Source organism: Leucoraja erinacea, chromosome 23 (genome assembly GCF_028641065.1).
Source record: "Leucoraja erinacea ecotype New England chromosome 23, Leri_hhj_1, whole genome shotgun sequence".
Taxonomy (NCBI): Eukaryota; Metazoa; Chordata; class Chondrichthyes; order Rajiformes; family Rajidae; genus Leucoraja; species Leucoraja erinaceus.
In genome coordinates this window covers 15,862,399-15,884,829 of record NC_073399.1, presented here as the reverse complement: position 1 = coordinate 15,884,829, position 22,431 = coordinate 15,862,399, and the positions used below count along the sequence as shown (strand labels likewise).

Below are 22,431 nucleotides of genomic sequence, written 5' to 3'. Positions count from 1 at the left end.
CTTGGACATAGGTAGGGAGTGATTTGACCAGGGGGAATAGGATGGAGTCGAGGTATGTGGAAATAAGTTTGGTGGGATAAGAACAAGCAGAAACAATGGGTCTGCCAGGAAGTCAGGTTTGAGAATTTTGGGGAGAAGGTAAAGCCAGCCATGCGGGGCAGGGTAACGATGAGGTTGGAGGCTTGGGAGGGCAGGGAGCCAGACGCGATGAAAACTGATGGAGGAACTCAGCCACACTGTGAATGGCCATGAAGTCACTGCCAGATGCAAATAAAACCCAGAAAATGCTGGAGACACTCCATGAATCAGGCAGCATCTGCACACAAAAAAGAGAATCAGAGTTTAAGCTTTAGGTCAAAGACACTGTCACAGTTAGGAAATGCAGAAAACTAGAGACACAAGGATGCACAGATGCTGTGAAACACAGAATGCTGGTGAAACTCAGCAGGTCAGGCAGTATCTGTAGAGGGAATGGACAGGCAACGCTTTGCGTCGGAATCCTTCAGACAGAAATCTAATTTGTTTCAGAAGGCTGGAGTAACTCAGTGGGTCAAGCAGCATCTCTGGAGAAAAGGAATAAGTGATTTGACCAGGGGCAATAGGATGGAGTCGAGGTATGTGGAAATACGTTTGGTGGGATAAGAACAAGCAGAAACAATGGTTCTGGGTTTTGGGTCGAGACCTTTCTTCTCTACCCAAAATGTCACCTATTATTTTTCTCCAGAGATGCTGCCTAACCCGCTGAGTTACTCCAGCCTTTTGTGTCTGTCTTAGATTTAAACCAACATCTGCAGTTCTTCCTTACAGTTAGTTTCAAGTTGCAGAGATGGTGATTGGGGGATGGATAGGACACAGACCCTTCTTCAGACTGTGGGGGTCCCCGGACAGAGTCGAGGGAGGAGGGACAGGTGTTGCGGGGAAGGTACATTGGAAGGGGTGGTTTGGGTGGGAAGGGGTGAGTTAAGGAGGTCAGGGTACCATCTCTATGCAGGGCACTGCATCCGCATGTTACTCCTCCAGCCGGAGAAGCGCTGCACGCAGCCCCGAGTGACGTGCGCGGCCGCGAGTGGCGGTAACGCGCGTTCTCGTCGCTCCCTCCTCACTATGTTATCGAGTGGTAAAGATGGCGGATTTCCTGCCGTCCCGCTCCCTCCTCGCCGCTTGTTTTCCGAACTGCGTTCTCAACCAGCGAGAGGCCGAGCAGCTTCGCAAAAGCAAACAGATAGACGAGCTCATCTCCCGGGATAAGACTTACGTGCGGCGACTCGTGAAGATCCTGCTGCTCGGCGCCGGCGAGAGCGGCAAAAGCACTTTCCTCAAGCAGATGCGAATTATCCACGGCCAGGATTTTGATCAGAAGGCCAAGGAGGAGTTCAGGGGAACCATCTACAGCAACATCCTGAAGGGCGTCCGCGTCCTGGTGGACGCCAGGGAAAAGCTCCGCATCCCCTGGGGAGACCCCGGCAACCAGCAGAACGGCGAGTTCCTGATGAGTGTCGACACCAGGGCGTTGACCGGGGCCGCCGCGGGCCTCGTGGAGACGCGGGTTTTCCTCAAGTACTTGTCCGCCTTAAGATCGCTGTGGGGAGACAGTGGCATCCAGAACGCGTACGACAGGCGCAGGGAGTTCCAGCTGGTGAGTAACTCGGAGCCGAGGCGGTGGAAAAGATGCGCGGGCTTGGGAAGGCCTGGCTTGGGGAAGAGGAACGAGAAGCCAGCGTCTTCCTGAAGAGGGTGTGTTCCGAGTCAGAGCTTAGGGCGGGTGGAGGGCTTCTCTAGTTTGCAAACTAGCATGAAACAAGTTTTAATTTCTTTATTAAAATCCATATTTATCGTTGTATTGGCTCGTTCATTTACAAAATGGGCTACTCAGTTCCCCGTTATCATCAACATTTTTTAATGTGTCTTAGTTGTTGGACGTACATTTGAATGTTTACAGAACACGCATTATTTCAAGCACAATTATACGTGATAGCTGAAGTCGAAAGTGAGCAGGATTTTTGATGACCTTTTTCTCACCAAAAAAACGCATCGTTTTCAACAGATCTAATCTTAATTAACTTTAGAAATTTATAATTCTGAAGGGCGTGACATCTTCAGGAATTACTTGCAAGGTAGTTTTGTTTTGTGGTTAAAAGTTTACGAAGATTTGAGTTCAGGATCATTGATTTTGCCTGTCAGTTGCCACATTAATGGAATCAAGTTTCATTGATTCATTTGAAGGCCTGGATTTTAATACATTTCTGATTCGTGAAGCTGGTATGATTGTTTGCAACAAAACTGAAGTATGCCTCAATATAAGTGCCTGATACATGATAATTTTTGAGTTTGTGACAAGTAGTTTTAAAGTTTGCTTTATTTTAAATAATGCATGCATTGGCTTCTGTATTGCATTATTGTGTTTCAAATGACTACAATCTTTATGCCCCCTCGTTACAAATAATAGGGCATGTGCATTTTCCAAGCAAAGTATCTTCATCTGGAGAAATCCGTACTTTCATATTAACTTTCATATTGTGCAGTTTGGATGGATGTGATGTGCATGTTACATTGAACTTGCATATTATTGCAAAAGTTTTTCTGTACAGTTGAAAGAAAATGTAAGGAGAGAGGAAGTGAAATAATAAAATTTTGGGTAAATAGGGAGATTACTGTTGGGAATTACCTGAATAAATTCATAGTTCTTCCTTTGATCACTCTGCAAATGTATTACACTATAATTAGCACAAAAAAAAAGGTTTGTTTCCTGTGTCTGTCTCTGCAATGAAGTTTGGTTGTTTTCTTTGTGATCCCAAGTCTCAAGCTGAGAGGCTGGGTGTTCTTGGTGGAATAAGACCAATTATGATCGCTAACATGTTTCTGCTTTGTGGTTAAATAATGGGTTCAGTTCATGATAGTGATTTGGTTAAATTCTGATGTAATTTGGCAAATATGGAAGAATCAAATTCTTAGACTGTTCAGGAATTTGATTTGTTAGTGTTCTGATGGTAAGACAATTGTACTCACTATGAAATGAAGATGTACTAATGTAGAATGAATTTGAGTTTTAAAAACTGAAGGGAATTGGAAACCTTGTAAAATCAGTTCTGTTAACTCGTATGTTGATTTCAATGTAGACCCTTGTCTTGGAGTGAAAGTAAATTTCAACTGATTTATGATTGAGTGGAATATCAATTGAGTACTGTTCTCTATATTGTTTGTCCTTATTGACCAAGTAATTTGAAATATCCAGGCAAATCAGTCCGTTTTGAATAATTTGATTTTGGGATTAAGCATAAAACAAAAAATAGTTTCAGTCACTTATGATTAATTGTGTGTCTTGCAAATGTAGATATGTCAGTAATTATTTGGGTTGAATATGAATACAATATAATGAGAAACTTGCTTGAAAAGAGTCATAGTCATTAATGAGAAGTTTTCGACACCATGTGCTTAGCTATTCAAGGGGAAGAAGGAAGCAGGCTTAAAAATAAATGCCAAGCCTTTTTCGAATGTATACTAAATATTTGCTAAAATAAAAACTGAAATGGCTGGAAATACTCAAATCCAACATCAGCTGTGGAGAGAGAAACGTTGAACATTTTATGTCAATGTCCTTCCATCTGATCTTAATTCTGCTGTTTGATCAGAAATTGCGTTTCTCTCCACACATGCAGTGTGACCTGCTGAGGAAAATAACGTCTCATCTTTCAGCATCAGCAACATATTGGCATTGGAGTTTGTATTGCAAAGAGATACTCAACTATCAGCTCTGTCTAATCAATAGTTATTAGCAGAAATAGGGAATAACGAATAAAATATTTTCTGCAGTCATGCACAGCATAATGTAAGACAATGTATTCCACATTTGACCGAGATATCAGGAAGTGATTAATATTTGCAAACTTCTCATCGCCAAATGTCTTGCCCTCTTCCCACCCCAGTCGCTCTTCTACCCTTTGGCCAACTGCTGATTCACCCTCTTCCCAACCCCCCACTCCTGCATTCTCACCCACCACATGATGATTAACCACTCTTCTTTCCCCTGACACCTCCCACTATCCTCCTCATACCCCCCCCCCCCCCCCCCCCCCCCCCCCCCCCCCCCCCCCCCCCTTCACCAGTCAGCTCCTCCTGCACCTATTTTTCCTCCTGTACCTATTTTCTATGTTTCGATTGAAGTCAAGGGATATGGGGAGAAGGCAGGCACGGGTTATTGATAGGGGACGATCAGCCATGATCACAATGAATGGCGGTGCTGACTCGAAGGGCTAAATGGCCTCCTCCTGCACCTATTTTCTATGTTTTCCACCCACTCTCCTCCCTATCTCCCCCACTGGCTGACCCCATTCTCTCCCCAACACCTGGATGCCCCCATTTCTACCCTGCCTCCACTTTTCTCCTCAACACACACCTGCCCGACTTGACAAAAGGCACTCCATCCAACCTCACTGCACTCCCCAACAACCTGCTCTGGATTCACACCTCATTCCCCCACTCAGATTCCACCACTTTTCCTGTGAACCAGCTGCTCCAAATCTCTTTTCCCCCCCCCCCCCCCCCACCCCCACAAAGAAGTCTTCCCACATTCCCTTGGACCCCCCCAGATCGTGGATCTTCCCGCCCCACCCTACTCCCTCCACTCCTCCCAATGCGTCTACCCACTTCCCTCTCTCCGCACCCCTCCTTTCCTTCCCCCCCCCTCTTGGGTCTTCTCATCCCCTACCCTTATCACTCCACCCGCATTTTTTCCCCCCTCACTCCATCCCCCGCATATCTTCTCAATCCCTCCCCTGGGTTGCTCTCTTCCTTCTTCTCTCCTGCTGCCATCTTCCCCCCCCCCCCCCCCCCCCCCCCCCCCCCCCCCCCCCCCCCCCCCCCCTTTCTGCCTTCGCCTTCTCATCTTTCCTTCCCTCACCACCTCCCCCCCCCCCCCCCCCCCCCCCCCATATTCTCATTCCCAGATATTTACTGCATCTATGTTACTGTTGAGGGCCTCTGAGAAACTTGCCTTTTGTGTATCTGGTGCTGTTAACTGACTGGTATGTGCCATTTTGAGTCTTAAGTCGAGAAGCACAAAACAGTTAGTTTATTGGGCCACATGGTGCCATCATGCAGAAGGGCAGAAGGGTCAGCAATTGCCCCTGCTGTTCAGAAGCTTTTGGCCCTGACATGAAAACGTTTTTGCAAATATTAAAAATAATTGAAAGAGCACGCACCTAAGATTGGAAAATACTCTATTTCAAATAGAAAATTATTAGAATCTGAATTCACCTTCAAAGAAAAATTACCAAATACTAATGCCTTTATTAGCCATTCCATTCAATTGTAGTGAATTGATGTGTTTGGGTTTATTACAAAGATTGCCGAATGCAAGTACTGTGATTGCAGCAAATTTACTTTTCACTGCTGAAAACTGTTTAGTGAAATGCTAGCTATTTGTGGCCAACAATTCCTGGGGTACTCTGTTTGGGTGGGACTCTTAAGGTTGTGGGTACTGGTTATTGCCGAGCTATTCTGGCATTTACAGTGGTGCAACCAATGTTTTCTGGCAAGTTATAACCTGAAGACTATTTTTCTTTCTCCACAGGAGCATCTGCTGCTCGACTGACTAAACATTTTCAGCATTTATTTCATTTTTTCACAGAAACCTTTGAATATATTGCTGTAGTTCACCTTGAGCATTTCAGATTTTGTAAGTCATTTGTATGCTGTCTGATTTTGGCTTATTTTACTTTGGGCACTGTCCTCTGATTTGTCCGGTGCTTTGATCAAATGGGAAATTATCCAATTAATTTGAAGCCTTCCACCCACTCCGAAAGTTAATTTGCTGAGTTCAAATAATTTGGAAGCTCTTCTCAATGCTGGTTTGTATTTAATTGATAAAATACTTGTTTAGGAAGTTTGACATTTTTCCTGGACAAACATTAATGGGTGAATTTATTTGACAATTTGTTCTTGCTAATAAAATACTTTGTGCTAATGGCTTTTCATAGGCTCTGTGCCCTTTTGCTGGATAAAAAAATGTAGATCTTCCATATTGGAGGGGAAGTAAATATAATATTGGTTTATTTGTGTTGTGCAAATTGGTATTTGATTGGGGGGGGGGTGATATGGTTTCTGGAGAAGAATACAATATTAGAGTAATGCTTCATTGACAGTATATGTTGGAATAATAAGATGCAGCAGTTGGAAAAATTCAGGCATTGTTGCCATCAATTTCATCACTTCCCTTTTTATTTGACTGGGCAGTGCTGAGATGAGTAATGAAGGAGAATAGCCTGTGTTCGGAACACCATTTTGTTTATGGATTTTCTGCCTTTGATTTTGTATCTGATATTCAAAGTTGTAGTAAGCTTGAATTTCTACAGATTAGTGTTTGAAATGTATAAACATATTGATGTTTTCTCTTTGTATGAAAAGGAGATGGAGCAGTTACAATGTATGCATTTGATTGTGGGGAGACTAGGAAAACCCCACCAGGAGTCTGCATGAAATCTTTTTACTTTAATTCTTTCCATTTGTGTATTTATTTTTGTTTGACATTTATGTTTTCTAGTGCATTATTATGGTTGAATTTTGTATGAGCTATTTCCAATGCATTCTCTCATTAGGTTCTTTTTCTAGTTTTTCTACTTACAAATTGTTGATGAATACTCAGTCGGTTTAATACCTTAAATACAGATGACCAGGCCGTTTTATTTTGTTTTTGTTCCAAAAGTCAAAGCTTTGATTTGATTTGGATCTTGTGGTGCAGTTGATGCAATATAGTCATTTCTGCCAATTTCGCACATCCAATATTCTCTGTCTGTTTAGTGTAAGAATAATGATCCTTTATTTGTTAAATATTGAGTGAAGTTATGAGTCTAACTGCCATGTATTCTTGGTGTCCTGTTAGGACTCTTACGCAATAAACCAGTTCTGTAAGATATGCTAACATTTGGTGAGCTCAATTGCTATTAGTCCAGTGGAACAGATACTTAAATCTATAATCTCATTGGATACCTGAATTTTATAGTTTGGTTTTGTTTGATCTGGAAGCTGGGTTGATTTGGGTTCTCAATTAACAGAAAATACATCTTGAGCCCCCGCCGATCACAAAGTTTAGTGCTGAATATATTCAGGAAGTCTTGCCTCGGAATGTGGTGGTTGTTGGTTTGCAGCATGGGATTGCTCACCCTGGTCCCCAAAAAAACAAACATCAGTATAGAATTGTAGTGAAGCCAGTTGGTGTTGGGAAGCATTAAATTAGATTACTTGTCAGATGTTGTTTAAGATGTAAATTCATATTATTCAGTGCCTGCTAATTTCTACTGACAAGGCCTGCTGGGTCTAATTAGTTGAACTGTTTTTGGGGAAAGGAGAGAAAATACAATTCATCCATGTGAACTTGATATATTTGTCATTTGCGCAGGGTGTTTATGATCTGCAACAACACTAATTTGCATTATACCCCTTTGCTGACTTTCCAGATCTCATTCAGTATGCAATAGCTGAGTTTTCCCAACAGTTTATGTAGCTGATATATTATATTTTAAAATTGGTTTATTGAGAAGTGGAATATATTTGAAGAATGTTATGCAAAGTAGTTGCAGTGCAGTTTTTGTAAGCAAGTTTTAACCATCCCATCTCATTATGAATATTTAAATATATTTTGAATGTCTTTGAGATTAGCATGGAAATTTGAGAAATAATAGTGGCATTTGCACAGTGATTGGTGCGATTGGTTGAACGCTGGGAAATTAATTTTAAGTATTCAAATGGAAGCAGGTGTATAGATCTCTTAGTGGATAAAGACGTGGTATTTTTGACCACATATCAAAATGAAATATGCAATCCAAATATGCTACCATGAACAAAAGCTTTTGAAAGGAATGGAATGAGCCTTGACTCTCCATTTCTGCACTACTTACCTTGCAAAAATGGCCCAGTGTTGTTACTCACACCAACATAATGATCCAAGAGGGAAAAATGGTTGCTTGGTCCTATCTTCAGTAATGTCAGGCAAACATGCTGTCATCTGGTCAATATCACCTTTAGGATTTAGGATTGAAATAATAGCGTGAATAAAGCAGGTCTTTATAAATAAAAAAACTAAGCAGTGCTGAATTATGTAATTATTTTATTTATTCAATTCTTGCTTTACTCGTGCGCCTTATTGCAGGTGCTCTGGAGGTACTGGTGGTGTTTGAGGATAAATTGAAAGGGCAATATAGGTATTTCAATGAGGAATTCAATATACTTTAACTCGAGTAACATTTTTGGTAAAGTTTGTTTTTGTAATTCGTATCTTTCAAAATAAAAATTAGTTTGTGAGATTTTTCTGGTATAGGTGGATTAAATGGTGTAAATTGGACATTTGTGTGATTCTTAGCCACACAGCACACAGCCTTTTAAGTTTTTTAAAAGTATGCCATTTATAAACCTTCATTTGATGCACTGACTGTGATTATGGTAAGCCGGTAATTAATTTGGAGATGTTCATGTTTGGGGAAGGGAAAAAAAAAGTTCTATTTGGTCTGGTTGCATTGTTGCAAAAGGATATCAACATTTATATTTGGGTCTCAGATAGACCAGAGACAAGAGTCATGCAGTGAGGAACTGGCCCTTTGGCCCAACTTGCCCATGCCGACCAACATGCCCCGTCTATACTGGTGCCACCTGACTGGATTTGGTCTATATCCTTCTAAATCTATCCTATCCATGTACCTGTTCAAATGTTTTTTAAACATTGTGATGGTACTTGCTGCAACTACCTAGTTTGGCAGCTTGTGATAGGTTAGTGTTCATAACCTGGCACTCTTGAGCAGAATGGATGCTTTGTTAAGTGTTATTTGTGGAATCAGGGCTCGAAATTATATCGAAATCAATAACTGATTCCTGGGATGTCAGGACTGTCTTATGAAGAAAGACTGGATAGACTTGCTTTGTACTCTCTAGAATTTAGGAGATTGAGAGGGGATCTTATAGAAACTTACAAAATTCTTAAGGGGTTGGACAGGCTAGATGCAGGAAGATTGCTCCCGATGTTGGGGAAGTCCAGGACAAGGGGTCACAGCTTAAGGATAAGGGGGAAATCCTTTAAAACCGAGATGAGAAGAACTTTTTTCACACAGAGAGTGGTGAATCTCTGGAACTCTCTGCCGCAGAGGATAGTCGAGGCCAGTTCATTGGCTATATTTAAGAGGGAGTTAGATGTGGCCCGTTGTGGCTAAGGGGATCAGAGGGTATGGAGATAAGGCAGGTACGGGATACTGAGTTGGATGATCAGCCATGATCATATTGAATGGCGGTGCAGGCTCGAAGAGCCGAATGGCCTACTCCTGCACCTAATTTCTATGTTTCTATGAAATTAGCGTCTGCCTGGTTGCCAATGGTAACCCACAGCCCCACCGGGCAACTTAAAAGCCATGCCATTTTGCCCGGCTTGGCAAACACCCGGGACACCCATCGCTTAATTCTGAGCGGGCCCCCTCTCTATCTTTCCCTCTCTCTCTCTCCCTGTCACTCTCCGCCTTCTATCCGTGTCCATGTCTTGAGTCTCCGCCCGCTGTCCATGTCTCGGGTCTCTGCGCGCCCCTCGTCCGCCAGCACGGCCGGCCGCCTTTAACATGCGCACAACCACGGCCAGCACCAAAGATCCTATAGCGAGGATCTTTGACCAGCACATCATTGGCCATGGTTGTGCGCATGTGCCGCCCTGCACATGCGTACTGCCACTGCAACTGGTCGCCGTCGGCCACTTTCTCCCTCCCTTTGCATGGTGGGAGATCTGGCTGCCATTGCTGTCCACTCGCTGCGACTGCTGAAAACCAATGCAGAATCACTCCCTGGAGCTGGAGTAACTCCAAAAATATTCGAAATGGAATCTAAACAGAATTTAAACACCACCACCAAACTCTGAAAAATAACAGCCTATTGCATTTTATGTGTTTATTTATTGTGCATATATATATATGCAGGGCTCTCGCTTAACTTTTTTTCCCTGTTGCCAGCCGGGCAACCGTGGCAGCTTTTTAGGTTGCCAAATGACAGTTTAGGTGGTCATTTAAGATGGCTTGCATGACGCATGCGATAATTCGCTCGGACGAAGCGCGTAGTTACCAGTCGGATATTATTTCTGCTTCAAATAAAGTCACAAACTACACATTCACCAATCAAGACATGATATGTCCCACAATGACATGCAGCAAAATTACAAGACAGTATCTCAACTCTTTTTACATATTGCAATGAATCCAATTTGTATTAGTTCTTTCCACTTCCAAACAAAAATGTGGTTGGATTATTCAGCGTATGATCAACCTGTGTCAATCAATCTTGGACCATGGTAACATATATGCGTACGTATAGTTGTGAATGTTGCTCATTAAATAACTACAGTACTGATACTCCATATTAAGAGCCGTTAAAATGAATTCTGTAATAACATGTCAACAGTAGCAGTGACAATCGAACACTGCGGTTTTAATGTTTCACATGTTCATAATTTAATGAATCCATCTTCATGGATTAAAACAAATAATAACATTGGGAATTAAAACACTTTTGATTGCATTCCTTTATCAAACAGTCAATATTCGCTCTGAAGACATGTCCAGGACAATAGGGTCAGGGAAAGGGTGTGTGTGTGTGTGTGTGAATCAGTGCGGGGTGGATAGATGGTGGTGGGGGGGGGGGGGGGGGGGGGGGGGGGTGTTGGTTAGAAGGCAGTTAGACGGCAGTCGGTGCAGAATGGATGGATTGCGGCAGGTGAATTAGTACGTGTTGGTTGGAGTAGGTAACATTGTGAGGGGAGAGCACGGGGGATGTCAGTGGTGTTGAATGGGAGGGGTGGGTTAAGTACGGGATGGAATGGGGTAGAAAAAAAGTGCTGGAGAAACTCAGCGGGTGAGGCAGCATCTATGGAGCGAAGGAAATAGGCAACGTTTCGGGTCGAGACCCTTCTTCAGACGGTTCCCCCATTCTTCTTGAATGGGAGGATCATTACAGGATGGATGTGGGGGGGGGGGGGGGGGAGATCAGCCCAGGATGAATTGGGGGGGGGGGCAGTACAGTGTGGATCGGAGGGTATGTGCAGGATGAATGGGTAATCACTACAGGAAGAATGAGGAAGGTGCAGGGTAAATGGAGGGTGGGTCAGTACGGGATGAATGCGTGGATTAGTACAGGATGGATGGGGGAATCAGTACAGGATGGATGGAGGAGGTGCAGGATGGATGGGAAAGGACTACATCCCTACAAAAACCTTCCGAGTGTTTCCCAATAAGAAACCTTGGATGAACTGAGATCCGCACTCTTCTAAAGTCCAGACACAGGGCATTCATGTCCGATGATACAGTGGCCTGCATGAAGTCCAGATACGACCTTGGTAAGGCCATCAAAAAGGCCAAAACGGACTTCTGCTCCAAACTGGAGGATGAGACAGATGTTCGGCAGCTGTGGCGGGGCCTGAATGCAATCACCTCCTACAAGGCGAAACCAGGAGGCAGCTCGAATGTCGGTGAAACATCACTCCCTGACGAGCTCAATGCATTTTACGCACGCTTTGACAGGGAGAATACTGATGTGCCTTCCTGATCCCCCATTCGCTGTGATGGCATTTCAGTCTCAGTCACAGAGGCCGATGTCAGGAAATCCTTCAGAGGGGTGAACCCCCGAAAAGCACCTGGTCCTGATGGTATACCCGGTCGTGTTCTAAAAACCTGTGCGGACCAACTGGCGGGAGTTTTTACGGACATTTTCAACCTCTCACTTCTGAGGTCCCCACCTGCTTTAAAAGGGCATCAATTATACCGGTGCCCAAGAAGAGTAAGGTGACGTGCCTCAATGACTATCAACCAGTGGCACTAACGCCGGTGGTGATGAAGTACTTTGAGAGGCTGATCATGGAGCAAATCAACTCCTACCTCGACAAAAACCTGGACCCACTGCAGTTCACTTACCGCCACAACAGATCAACGGTGGATGCGATCTCGCTGGCCCTCCACTCCGCACTGGACCACTTGGACAACAAAAACTTATATGTCAGGCTGTTATTCATCGATTACAGCTCGGCATTCAACACAATCATCCCCTCCAAACTGGTTACCAAACTCGCAGAACTGGGTCTCTGCGCATCTCTCTGCATTTGGATCCTCGACTTCCTCATTTACAGACCACAGACTGTTCGTATTGGTGGAAATGTGTCAGCCTCGATAACAATCAGCACGGGAGCACCTCAAGGCTGTGTGCTCAGCCCCCTGCGAACTCCATCATCAAGTTCACTGATGACACCACTGTTGTGGGACGTATCACTGATGGGGATGAGTCAGAGTACAGAAGAGAGATCGAGCAACTGTCCATATGGTGCCGGCGCAATAACCTGGCCCTCAACACCAGCAAAACCAAGGAACTGATTGTGGACTTTGGAGGGAGTAGGAGGGGGAGTAGGAGGGGGACCCACAGCCCCATTTATATCAACTTGGTTATATAACATATCGATGGTTGAAAGGGTAAAAAACTTCAAATTCCTGGGTGTGCCCATCTCTGAAGATGCTGCTGCACCCGCTGAGTTTCTCCAGCTTTTTTGTGTATCTCTGAAGATCTTTCCTGGTCCGAGAACACTAACGCAATTATCAAAAAAGCTCATCAGCGCATCTACTTCTTGAGAAGATTACACAGAGTCGGTTTGTCAAGGAAGACTCTCTAACTTCTACAGATGCACAGTAGAGAGCATGCTGACAGGTTGCATCGTGGCTTGGTTCGGCAATTTGAGCGCTCTGGAGAGGAAAAGACTACAAAAAGTAGTAAACCCTGCCCAGTCCATCATAGGCTTTGACCTTCCTTCCATCGAGGGGATTTATCGCAGTCGCTGCCTCAAAAAGGCTGGCAGTATCATCAAAGACCCACACCATCCTGGCCACACACTCATCTCCCTGCTACCTTCAGTTGGAAGGTACAGGAGCCTGAAGACTGCAACAACCAGGTTCAGGAATAGCTACTTCCCCACAGCCATCAGGCTATTAAACCTGGCTCGGACAAAACTCTGATTATTAATAACCACTTTCTGCTATTTGCACTTTATCAGTTTATTTATTCATGTGTATATATTTATATCATGGTATATGGACACATTTATCTGTTTTGTAGTAAATGCCTACTATTTTCTGTGTGCTTAAGCAAAGCACGAATTTCATTGTCCTATACAGGGGCACATGACAAAAAACTCACTTGAACTTGAAAGGGGCAAGTACAGGGTAAATTGGGGAACCAGTGTAGAATGGAAGGTTGGGGTGGGGGGGGGGGGTGTGGGGGGGGGGGTGGTGGCAGGAGAATTAATGCGAGGTGGATAGGGTGATCAGCGCAGGATGAATCGATTGGGGGGGGGAAGCACAAGGGGTGTCAGTGAGGACTGAATAGAGGCGGGAATGTGTATCAGTGCGGGATGTAGAGGAGGTGTCCCAGGATAGGGGGGGGGGGGGGGGAGGGGGGCGTACGAGAGAGGGAGAGAGAGAAGGGGGGGCGAGGTGGGGAGTAAGGAAGGTCAGCGCTCCTCGCACAACATCGCCCGCTGCCTTGGCTGTTGGGAATTCCTCCCCACCACCTTCCTCCTCCGCCAGCCAACGGTGCCGAGCGGTGCAGCTCAAAGATCCTATGGCTATAATAGCTTTGGTGCAGCTGCTTCAGAAGTGTCGGAGCAAATGACGGGTCCCGCACAGCGGCAGCGACTCCATCACCAACTCCTCCCTGATAGCGGCCGCTGCTTGCAAACCCGCTAACGGGATAACCGCTTTCAAAACAAACCCTCCCGCACGCCGAGGCCTCTCCCTCCTCCCGGCCTCTGCGTGCAGGAGGTTTTTTTTTTTTTAAGCGCCGGGTAGTGGATTTGCAAGGTGCGGCCCTTATCAGGGCGGGCGGGGTGCGAGGGGAGGAGGAGATGGAGCCGCTGTCGCGACCACTGTTGCCGTTGTGCGGGACCAGTCATTCGCTGCGACCCTTCGTCACCACGCACCTAGTATCTTTCTCACGCAATGCAGCCGTCACCGCCGACACAAAACGTCGCGTTCCTTTTCTCCATAGATGCTGCCTGACCCGCGGAGTTACTCCAGTGTTTTGTGTCTATCTTCGGTACAAACCAGTGTCTGGTTGCCAAGCCGGGCAAAATGACTCTGTGTTTAGGTTGCCCGGCGGCGCTTTGAGTGGTCAATGGCACCCGGGCAACCGTTAATTTCGAGCCCTGTATATGGTCTATGAACACAGTGAACTTTTATCTCCTGTTCTGTGTTATGTTTACATATTCTGTTGTGCTGCAGCAAGCAAGCATTTCATTGTCTTATCTGGAAGACATGACAATAAAACTCTCTTGACTCTTGACTTGGACTTAAACAAAAAAGGGTTCTTGGGGGAAAAAAGAGCTACCTTAAATTTAATTGCTTCTGGTTGGGTACCTATAGTAGGGTGTAGACTATTCCATGCTTTAATTGTACGGTGCAACTCCATGGAGCAGCCAGCATCTCTGGATAGAAGAAATTGGGTGACGTTTTGGGTAGGGACCCTTCTTTAAATTTCCTCTGGTTTTAGTGTTTTAATTTAATTTAAACATACAGCGTGGAAACAGGCCCTTCGGCCCACCGAGTCCACACTGACCACCGATCACCCATACACTAGTTCTATCCCACACATTAGCGACGCAAGTCAAGAGACAAGAGTGTTTTATTCTCTCATGCCCCAATGAAATCCTTACTTGCAGCAGCACAACAGAATATGTAAACATAGTACTCTATAAACAATGTTATAAACGAGAAAACAAAATAATGTATAGTTATATATGAATATATAACTACACACACACACACACACACACACACACACACACACACACAATTTCCCTCCTAGGATTAATAAAGTTCTATCGTATAGTATCGTGTATGTAGGAAAGAACTGCAGTTGCTGGTTTAAATTGAAGATAGACACAAAAAGCTGGAGTAACTCAACAGGTCAGATAGAATCTCTGGACAAAAGGAAAATATTACATTCTGGGTTGGGTCTGAAAAAGGTTTCTGCACACCTTTGGAATATGGAAGGGAACAAGAGCACCCGGAGAAAACCCATGCAATCAAAGGGAAAAGGAGCAAACTCCAAACACAGAGTACCCATATTCAGGATCAATTCCGGGTCTCTGGCAATTTTAGGCAGCAACTTTATGGCCAATAGTCTTGAACTGAATTAAAACATACAGTAGCTGTAAAGGGGGACATAGCATCACTTAGAGATTTAAGACTGAAAATGGATAGTTTCTTTTTTTTTAGTAACCAAAGTTATCAACGTATAATGTGTGTTGGAAAATATAATATAGTGGCACAGCTGGTGGACTTGCTGCCTCACACACCAGGGATCTGTGTTCGATCCTGTCGTCGGGCACTGTCTGTGTTGAATTTGCACATTCTCCCTGCAAGCATGTAGGTTTCCTCCCACATCCCAAAGATGCATTAGCTTTGTAGGTTAACTTGTCTCTGTAAAATTGCCCCTAATGTGTAGGAGTGGGTGAGGAAAGTGGGATAACAGAACTTGTGTGAATGGGGAGACATAAATGCTGGAGAAACTCAGCGGGTGAGGCACCATCTATGGAGCAAAGAAAATAGGCGATGTTTTGGGTCGAGACCCTTCTTCAAACTGATGTGAGGGTGCAGGGGGTGGGAAGAAGAAAGGAAGAGGCGGAGACAGTGGGCTGAGGGAGAGCTGGGAAGCGGAAGAGAAAGCAGGACCTACCTGAAATTGGAGGTCAATTTTCATACCGCTGGGGTGTGAACTGCCCAAGCAAAAATATGAGGTGCTGCTCCTCCAATATACGGTGGGCCTCGCTCTGGCCATGGAGGAGGCCCAGGACAGAAAAGTCTGATTCGGAATGGGAGGGGGGGGGGGTTGAAGTGCTGAGCTAGAGATCAGGTTGGTTATTACGAACCGAGCGGAGGTATTGGGCAAAGCGATCGCCAAGCCTGCACTTGGTCTCACTGAGGTTGAGTAATCTCAACGCTGAATAATCCAACCAGAATTTTGTTTGGAAGTGGAAAGAAATAATAGAAATTGCAATCATTACAACGTGTAAAAGGAGATGAGAAACAGTATTGTCACTTTGCTGCATGTCATCGTGGTATATATCATGTCTTGATTGGTGAATAAGTTTAGTTTGTGACTTTATTTGAAGCAGAAATAATATGTGAATGCTTCATTGACCATAATTCCGACTGGTAACTACGCACTTCGTCCGAGCACATTATCGCACGTGTCATGCAAGCCGTCTTAAATGATCACCTAAACTCTCATTTGGCAACCTAAAAAGCTGCTGAGGTTGTCCGGCTGGCAACAGGGGAAAAATGTTAAGCGAGAGCCCTGGGAATGCACCTCAACATGAAATAGTGGCTTCAAATTGAGTTGAAACATCTAGGTCTTTGTCTTTTTTAATAATTATTATACAGTGAAACCTCATTTTAACAGATCTCTTTATAATGAATTTTGGTTATAGCGGAGTGAATGTATTGTAGACAAAGGTTGTTGTTTCACGGAATTTTGTATCCTTTACTGTTTATTGTGCAATGTATTTTTTTGGCAGTTTTTTCAATAGTACAGGTGCACAACCTTTTATCCGAAGATCCAAATAACGAAAACCTCCGAATAGCGACATTTTTTCGGTCCTTGAAGAAAGGTCCTTGAAAACGTTCACCGAGAGCGGCCCGCAGAGGTGACAGCGGAACCTCCGGTCGGTCCTCGAAGAAAGGGGAACTAAATCCCCATTCATAAAAGAGAAGGTGAGGGTATATTGCGCGGGAGGGTTAATAATTGACGATATGCTGCTACCTGCCAGCTGAGTTAAAAAGTTCCCACGGTAGACTCACGATACACAGTGTATCGTGAGTCTTGCGTGGGAACTTTTTAACTCAGCGTGCAGGCAGCAGTAGATTGTCGCTCCCTTCAGTTTCACCCCACCTACACCCCTCTGCTTCCCGGCCATGTGTGTGACCCCTTCTTTCCCCTCTCCAGCTCCCCGCTCATTGCACTGGCGAGGGGGCTTTGTACTGTCTTCACGTTGCGATGCTAGCAGCGCAGTGCCAGTCACCGGAGACGTCAGGACCAACGGAACACCGACCCCCAGGCCCACTGCAAGCACGGAGATCCCAGGTCAGCAACTCCAGCCCAGCCCCGTTCCAACTCCAGAGGAACACGCTCCCCGTATGGGCAGAAGCTGATGGTGTGCAAGGGGTACGTCTTGTTCTTGGGGTCGCGCAGCTCGGGCTGTGGGCGAACTGCCACTTGTCGCCATAGCGGCCCATCGGGGAGCGGATTCCTCTGGAGTTGGAGGGGGAGGGGGAGGGGGGTATTGTGCTGTTTGATCGCCCCCTACTATTCCAGGGACAGGGAGACATGACGTTCACCGAGGGCGGCCCGCAGAGGTGACAGCGGAACCTCCGGTCGGTCCTCGAAGAAAAGGGAACTAAATCCCCATCCATAAAAGAGAAGGTGAGGGTATATTGCGCGGGAGGGTTAATAATTGACAATATGCTGCTACCTGCCCGCTGAGTTAAAAAGTTCCCACGGTAGACACGATACACAGTGTATCGTGAGTCTTGCGTGGGAACTTTTTAACTCGGCGTGCAGGCAGCAGCAGATTGTCGCTCCCTTCAGTTTCACCCCACCTACACCCCTCTGCTCCCCGGCCATGTGTGTGACCCCATCCCTCCCCTCTCCAGCTCCCCGCTCATTGCACCGGTGCGGGGGCTTTGCACTGTCTTCAAGTCGGCGATGGCAGCAGGTCAGTGCAGTCACCGGAGACGTCAGGACCAATTGGACGTCGACCACCAGGCCCACCGCAAGCACGGAGAACCCAGAGACCCACAGCCCACAGCAGCCCAGCCCAGCCCCGCTCCAACTACAGAGGAACCTGGGTTGCGGATGACGGGGCGCAGCTCGGGGCGTCGTAGGGGCCCATCGGGGAGCGGGTTCCTGTTGGTCCTGACGTCTCCGGCCACCTGCTATCCTCCGGGAACTGTACCGCCCTTGCAGGAGAGTGGGGTTGTTTGCAGTTGCAGAGGGAGGGGGCATGGGCGGTACAGTTACCAGTCTCAGCTCCAGTCCAGGGGGGTGGCCGGAGACGTCAGGACCAACGTGACAGCGACCCCCAGGCCCACTGCAAGCATGAGATCCCAGAGACCCACAGCCAGCAGCAACTCCAGCCCAGCCCCGCTCCAACTCCAGAGGAACACGTAGGGGCAGAAGCGGATGGTGTGCAAGGTGTTCTTGGGGTGGCGCAGCTCGGGCTGTGGGCAAACTGCCACTTGTCGCCGTAGCGGCCCATCGGGGAGAGGATTCCTCTGGAGTTGGAGGGGGAGGGGGGTATTGTGCTGTTTGATCGCCCCCTGCTATCCCAGGGACAGGGAGACACAGTGGCTTTTTAGACTGGTGGGCAATCACTTCCAAAGTTCTGCCCACACAGTCAGTACACCTCTCCTACACTGCATTTCATACAAACATTTATTCTGCAAGAAAAAACGACATTGAAGACTCAAACTCGCGACCGAGTAACTGCTGGGATCAAGGCGCAAACTCGCGACCTTATGGATATGAGCCGAGCACTCTACCACTGAGCCAGCCAATAAAATCTATGCTAAAAAATTTCCATTCCGAAGACCGACAAATTCTGAATTACGAAAAGTGTCTGGTCCCAAGGCTTTCGGATAAAAGGTTGTGCACCTGTACTGTGCATATTATCCTCTTATTAGGTGATAAAGGACAATCAGTAACAACAGACACCATCTCCCCTAAATATCAGGATTTGAGACAGTTTTGCCTTAAGAAAATGATTAGCTTAGATTGTACAAAGTAATATGTCCAAACGTGCAAGGTACAAAATATATTTGTTATCAATATATTATGCATTGTCAAAGCCACCGACAAAAGTGCTGACTTGGAAGATGTTTTTCAAGCTGACATCTGATTTTATTCAGGAGACATGAGAACCAAGATGCTGAAATCTTGCTCAAAAACAAAGTGCTTGAGGAACTCAGCAGGTCAGGCAGCATCCATGGCGGGAAATGGACAGACAGTATTTCGGCTGGGGCTCTTCAAACTGATGTAGTAGGTGGAGGAAGAGCTGGAATAGAGAGAAAGAGGGGTGCGGTAAAGTGTGGCAGGTGGATACAGGTGAGGAGGGTGTGACAGATGGGTGTAGATAGTGACAAAGGTTGGAAGTAAGAAGGAGACAAAAGGGTGTCGGATAAGGAAAGAAGAGGGTGAAATGTAAAGCCGGAAGGAGGGATATAGATGGAAGTGGGCAGAGAAGGAAAATACTGCAATGAAAGGGAAATGGAGGACTCAGATGAGAAATGAGCATAAGGAAGAGGGTGGGATAAATGTCTGCCCATTGGCCATTGGGGTTTGGGGAAGATAAGGATGTAATATTTGATATTGAAGAATTGAATGTTCTTACCATTGGATTGTTAGATAGCCCAAGCAGAATATGAAGTGCTGTTCTTCCATTTAGTATGGGGTCTTACTTTTGCCATGGAGGAGGCTAAGGACTGAAAGGTTGATGTGGGAAGGGTAGTAAAAATGGTTAACATCTGGGAACTGCAGCAAGCTGAAGAGCGCAAACCAGTCACCGAGTCTATGCTTGGTCTTGCCGATTGAAAAGTGCTCATTGATAGCTAGGTTAGTATTTAATGTCCATCTTTAATTGTCCCTTAAACTGGTGGTTTGCTAGAACATCCCAAAGAGCGGCTAAAAGATGTCCAAGTTGGTGGGTCTGAGTCATGCATGGGTTGGATTCAGCAAGATTATTAGATTTTCTTTATTGAAGGCATTAGTGAACTGAAGAGCTTGCTGTTACTGATTCTAGTTTTCCATTCCAAAATTAATTACTCAGTTGCTATGATGGTAATCAGGCTCACGCCTCTGACTACAAATTGAGTAATTTAATCTCTTTAATGCAGTACACAATTGTTTTGTATTGTAGTGCCTGAAGGGGTAATGGATGCGGAATTTTAAAAGGTTTCTGGATAAATATTTGAAATTGAGAACATTACCAATCTAAGGGGGTATGGGCAAGAGAGTTGACTAACTGAATGGTTTCTTAATTAATGGCACATGCATGGTGCACTATATTTCCTCTTAGAGTCGTAGAGTCGTACTGCACCAAAATAGGCCCTTTTCGAATAGCCAACTTGCCCATGCCAACAAAGATGCCCCATCTGCATTAGTCCACCACGCTGCCTCTAAATCTTCCCAATCCATTTACCTGCCCAAATGTCTTTTAAATGTCATAATAATACCTGTCTCAACTACCTCTTCTGGCAGCTCGTTGCGTATACCCACCCCTCTCTGCTGATAAAGGTGTCCCTCAGGTTCTTATTAAACCTTTCCCCTCTCGCCATTAAACATATGTCCCCTGGTTCTTGATTTTCAAGAGAGAGTTAGATTTAGCTCTTAGAGCTAATGGAATCAAGAGATATGGGGAAAAAAAGCAGGAAAGGGGTACTGATTTTGGATGATCAGCCGTGATCATATTGAATGGCGGTGCTGGCTCGAAGGGCCGAATGCCCTACTCCAGCACCTATTTTCTATGTTTCCCTTTGTGTAAAAGACTGTAAATATCCTATCCCTCATGATCTTATACACCTCTATAAAATATGATACAATACGATAAAACTTTGTTCATCCCCGGAGGGAAATTGGTTTGCCGACAGTCACAACACACAAGGTACACAAAAACTTGAATTTAAAAGTGAAAACGAAAAGAAAAAGACAAGCGACTGTTGGCTGGCTTCACCGGGACAAATGAACAAGAAAACACAGACTGTTCCCTTGGGCAGAGGATTCTAAACTAGAGTCCCCGCCCCACACCGGGTCCCGCTTTGTTATCCCACCGTTCCTCGCAGGGGTCCCCCACACTGGGTCCTCATTGTTCTTCATGGCAGCCACCCCAAGTCGGGTGGCCATTGTCTTCCCCTCCCGCTCACGCTCATGAGGCCCCACTGACACCGAGGCTCCTGATGCCGCCGAGTCTCCCATCACCGCCACTGCTGAGGCTCCTTTGGCCCAGACAGGCCCCGCCTGGCTTCTCCGCAGTCCCCTAGAAGACCTGTGGGGCGAGTCAGGCCTACCGGGGCGCATTATGGTCATCGTTCTAGTCGTCGGTGGCGTGGTTGTTAGGCAGTTGGATTGGGCTCGTGCGGCTCCCCAGGACACTCCTGCCGTGTGCATGATTCCACGGGACTAAACGGGAATCAACCATCTCCTGGAACTGGGACAGGAACAGCAGCAGGGCCAGAAGCAGTAGCTGGACCCTCCAAGATCTGTATCAGCTTTACCTGCTTTACCTTTACCTGCATGGATTGCTTCTTGATGTTCTTTGTTCTTTTTGGAGCCATGGATCGTTACAGCTGGGAAGAAAATCGACTCCGCGCGCGCTTTTGTTGTTGACGTGAAAAAGGCGGGCCGACTGATTTTGGGCGTTGCACGGTGACGTCCACGTGCTACGCTTACGACATCAAGACGCCTGCGCGCGACCGTAATACGCCTGCGCGCGTACGTGCTACATCACGCCGGGGGCGCAAGAAGATTTTGTTTCCCGACAAAATCCCAGAGCGCCGCACTATGTTGCGCACAACTCCATACCCCTCCGCGATTCTCCATGCCACCGTCCCGCCTGGCCCACACGTTACCAATTACGAGGTTGTGTAATTAGCATGCCAAGGACACGCAAGTGGGACAGCGGCTTAAGTCATTGCATTTCTTGAAGGAGCAGGATAATTTGTTAGGTGCAAATGAATTCAAAGTAGATAGGGAAAGAGGATGAATATGATATTCAATTCGGTCTACACATTTTGTGATGAAATCGGTTTCAGATTTTCTTGATTGTTTCAGTGGAACTGAATGTTCTGCTTGTTTAATTGAGCATATTGCGGATCGTAACTTGTTTATTAAATATATTAAACAGAGAGAATGCCTGCAAACATGGTTTAAACATCTTAAGCTCTTGCATCTGTTACCTGGCAAGTGGTGTGAAATGAGTTGTAAGACTGTCCTATCAATTTTGTTACATGTTTTTAATGGCAATACCTGAATTCAAATTTATGCTCGCTTGCACCATGGCAAGCCAAAATGTATCTTCTCGGCAAGGCAATATAGTCTTCTAATTTTGCTATTTGTTTCAGCTTTGTTATTGTTGTAATGCAGAATTAAGCTGTCAAGTTTGTTTAACTTGAGAACATTTAGCAATTAAATTTAGTGATTTAAATTTAAATTTTATGGAAGTTCATATGAATGGGGTAATTTCTAGTTTGTGACTCCCCAAAATGTAGTGTGCACACTAATTAGTTAAACAATGACTCGATGTCTGAAGAAGGGTCTCGACCCGAAACATCACCCTTTCCTTCTCTCCAGAGATGCTGCCTGTCCCGCTGAGTTACTCCAGCTTTT

At 45.6% G+C, this 22,431-nt stretch overlaps 1 protein-coding gene across 1 annotated transcript in view; it reads left to right on the top strand.

The window, feature by feature from the left end:
• The first annotated feature begins 938 nt into the window (after positions 1-938).
• gna13a (guanine nucleotide binding protein (G protein), alpha 13a) overlaps positions 939-22,431 on the top strand; it is a 72,428-nt gene continuing 50,935 nt past the window's right edge. Inside the window, exon 1 of the mRNA XM_055653942.1 lies at positions 939-1,636. Within this exon, the coding sequence (XP_055509917.1) occupies positions 1,124-1,636 (513 nt within the window). The 5' untranslated portion in view covers positions 939-1,123. The remainder of the gene's footprint in view (positions 1,637-22,431) is intronic.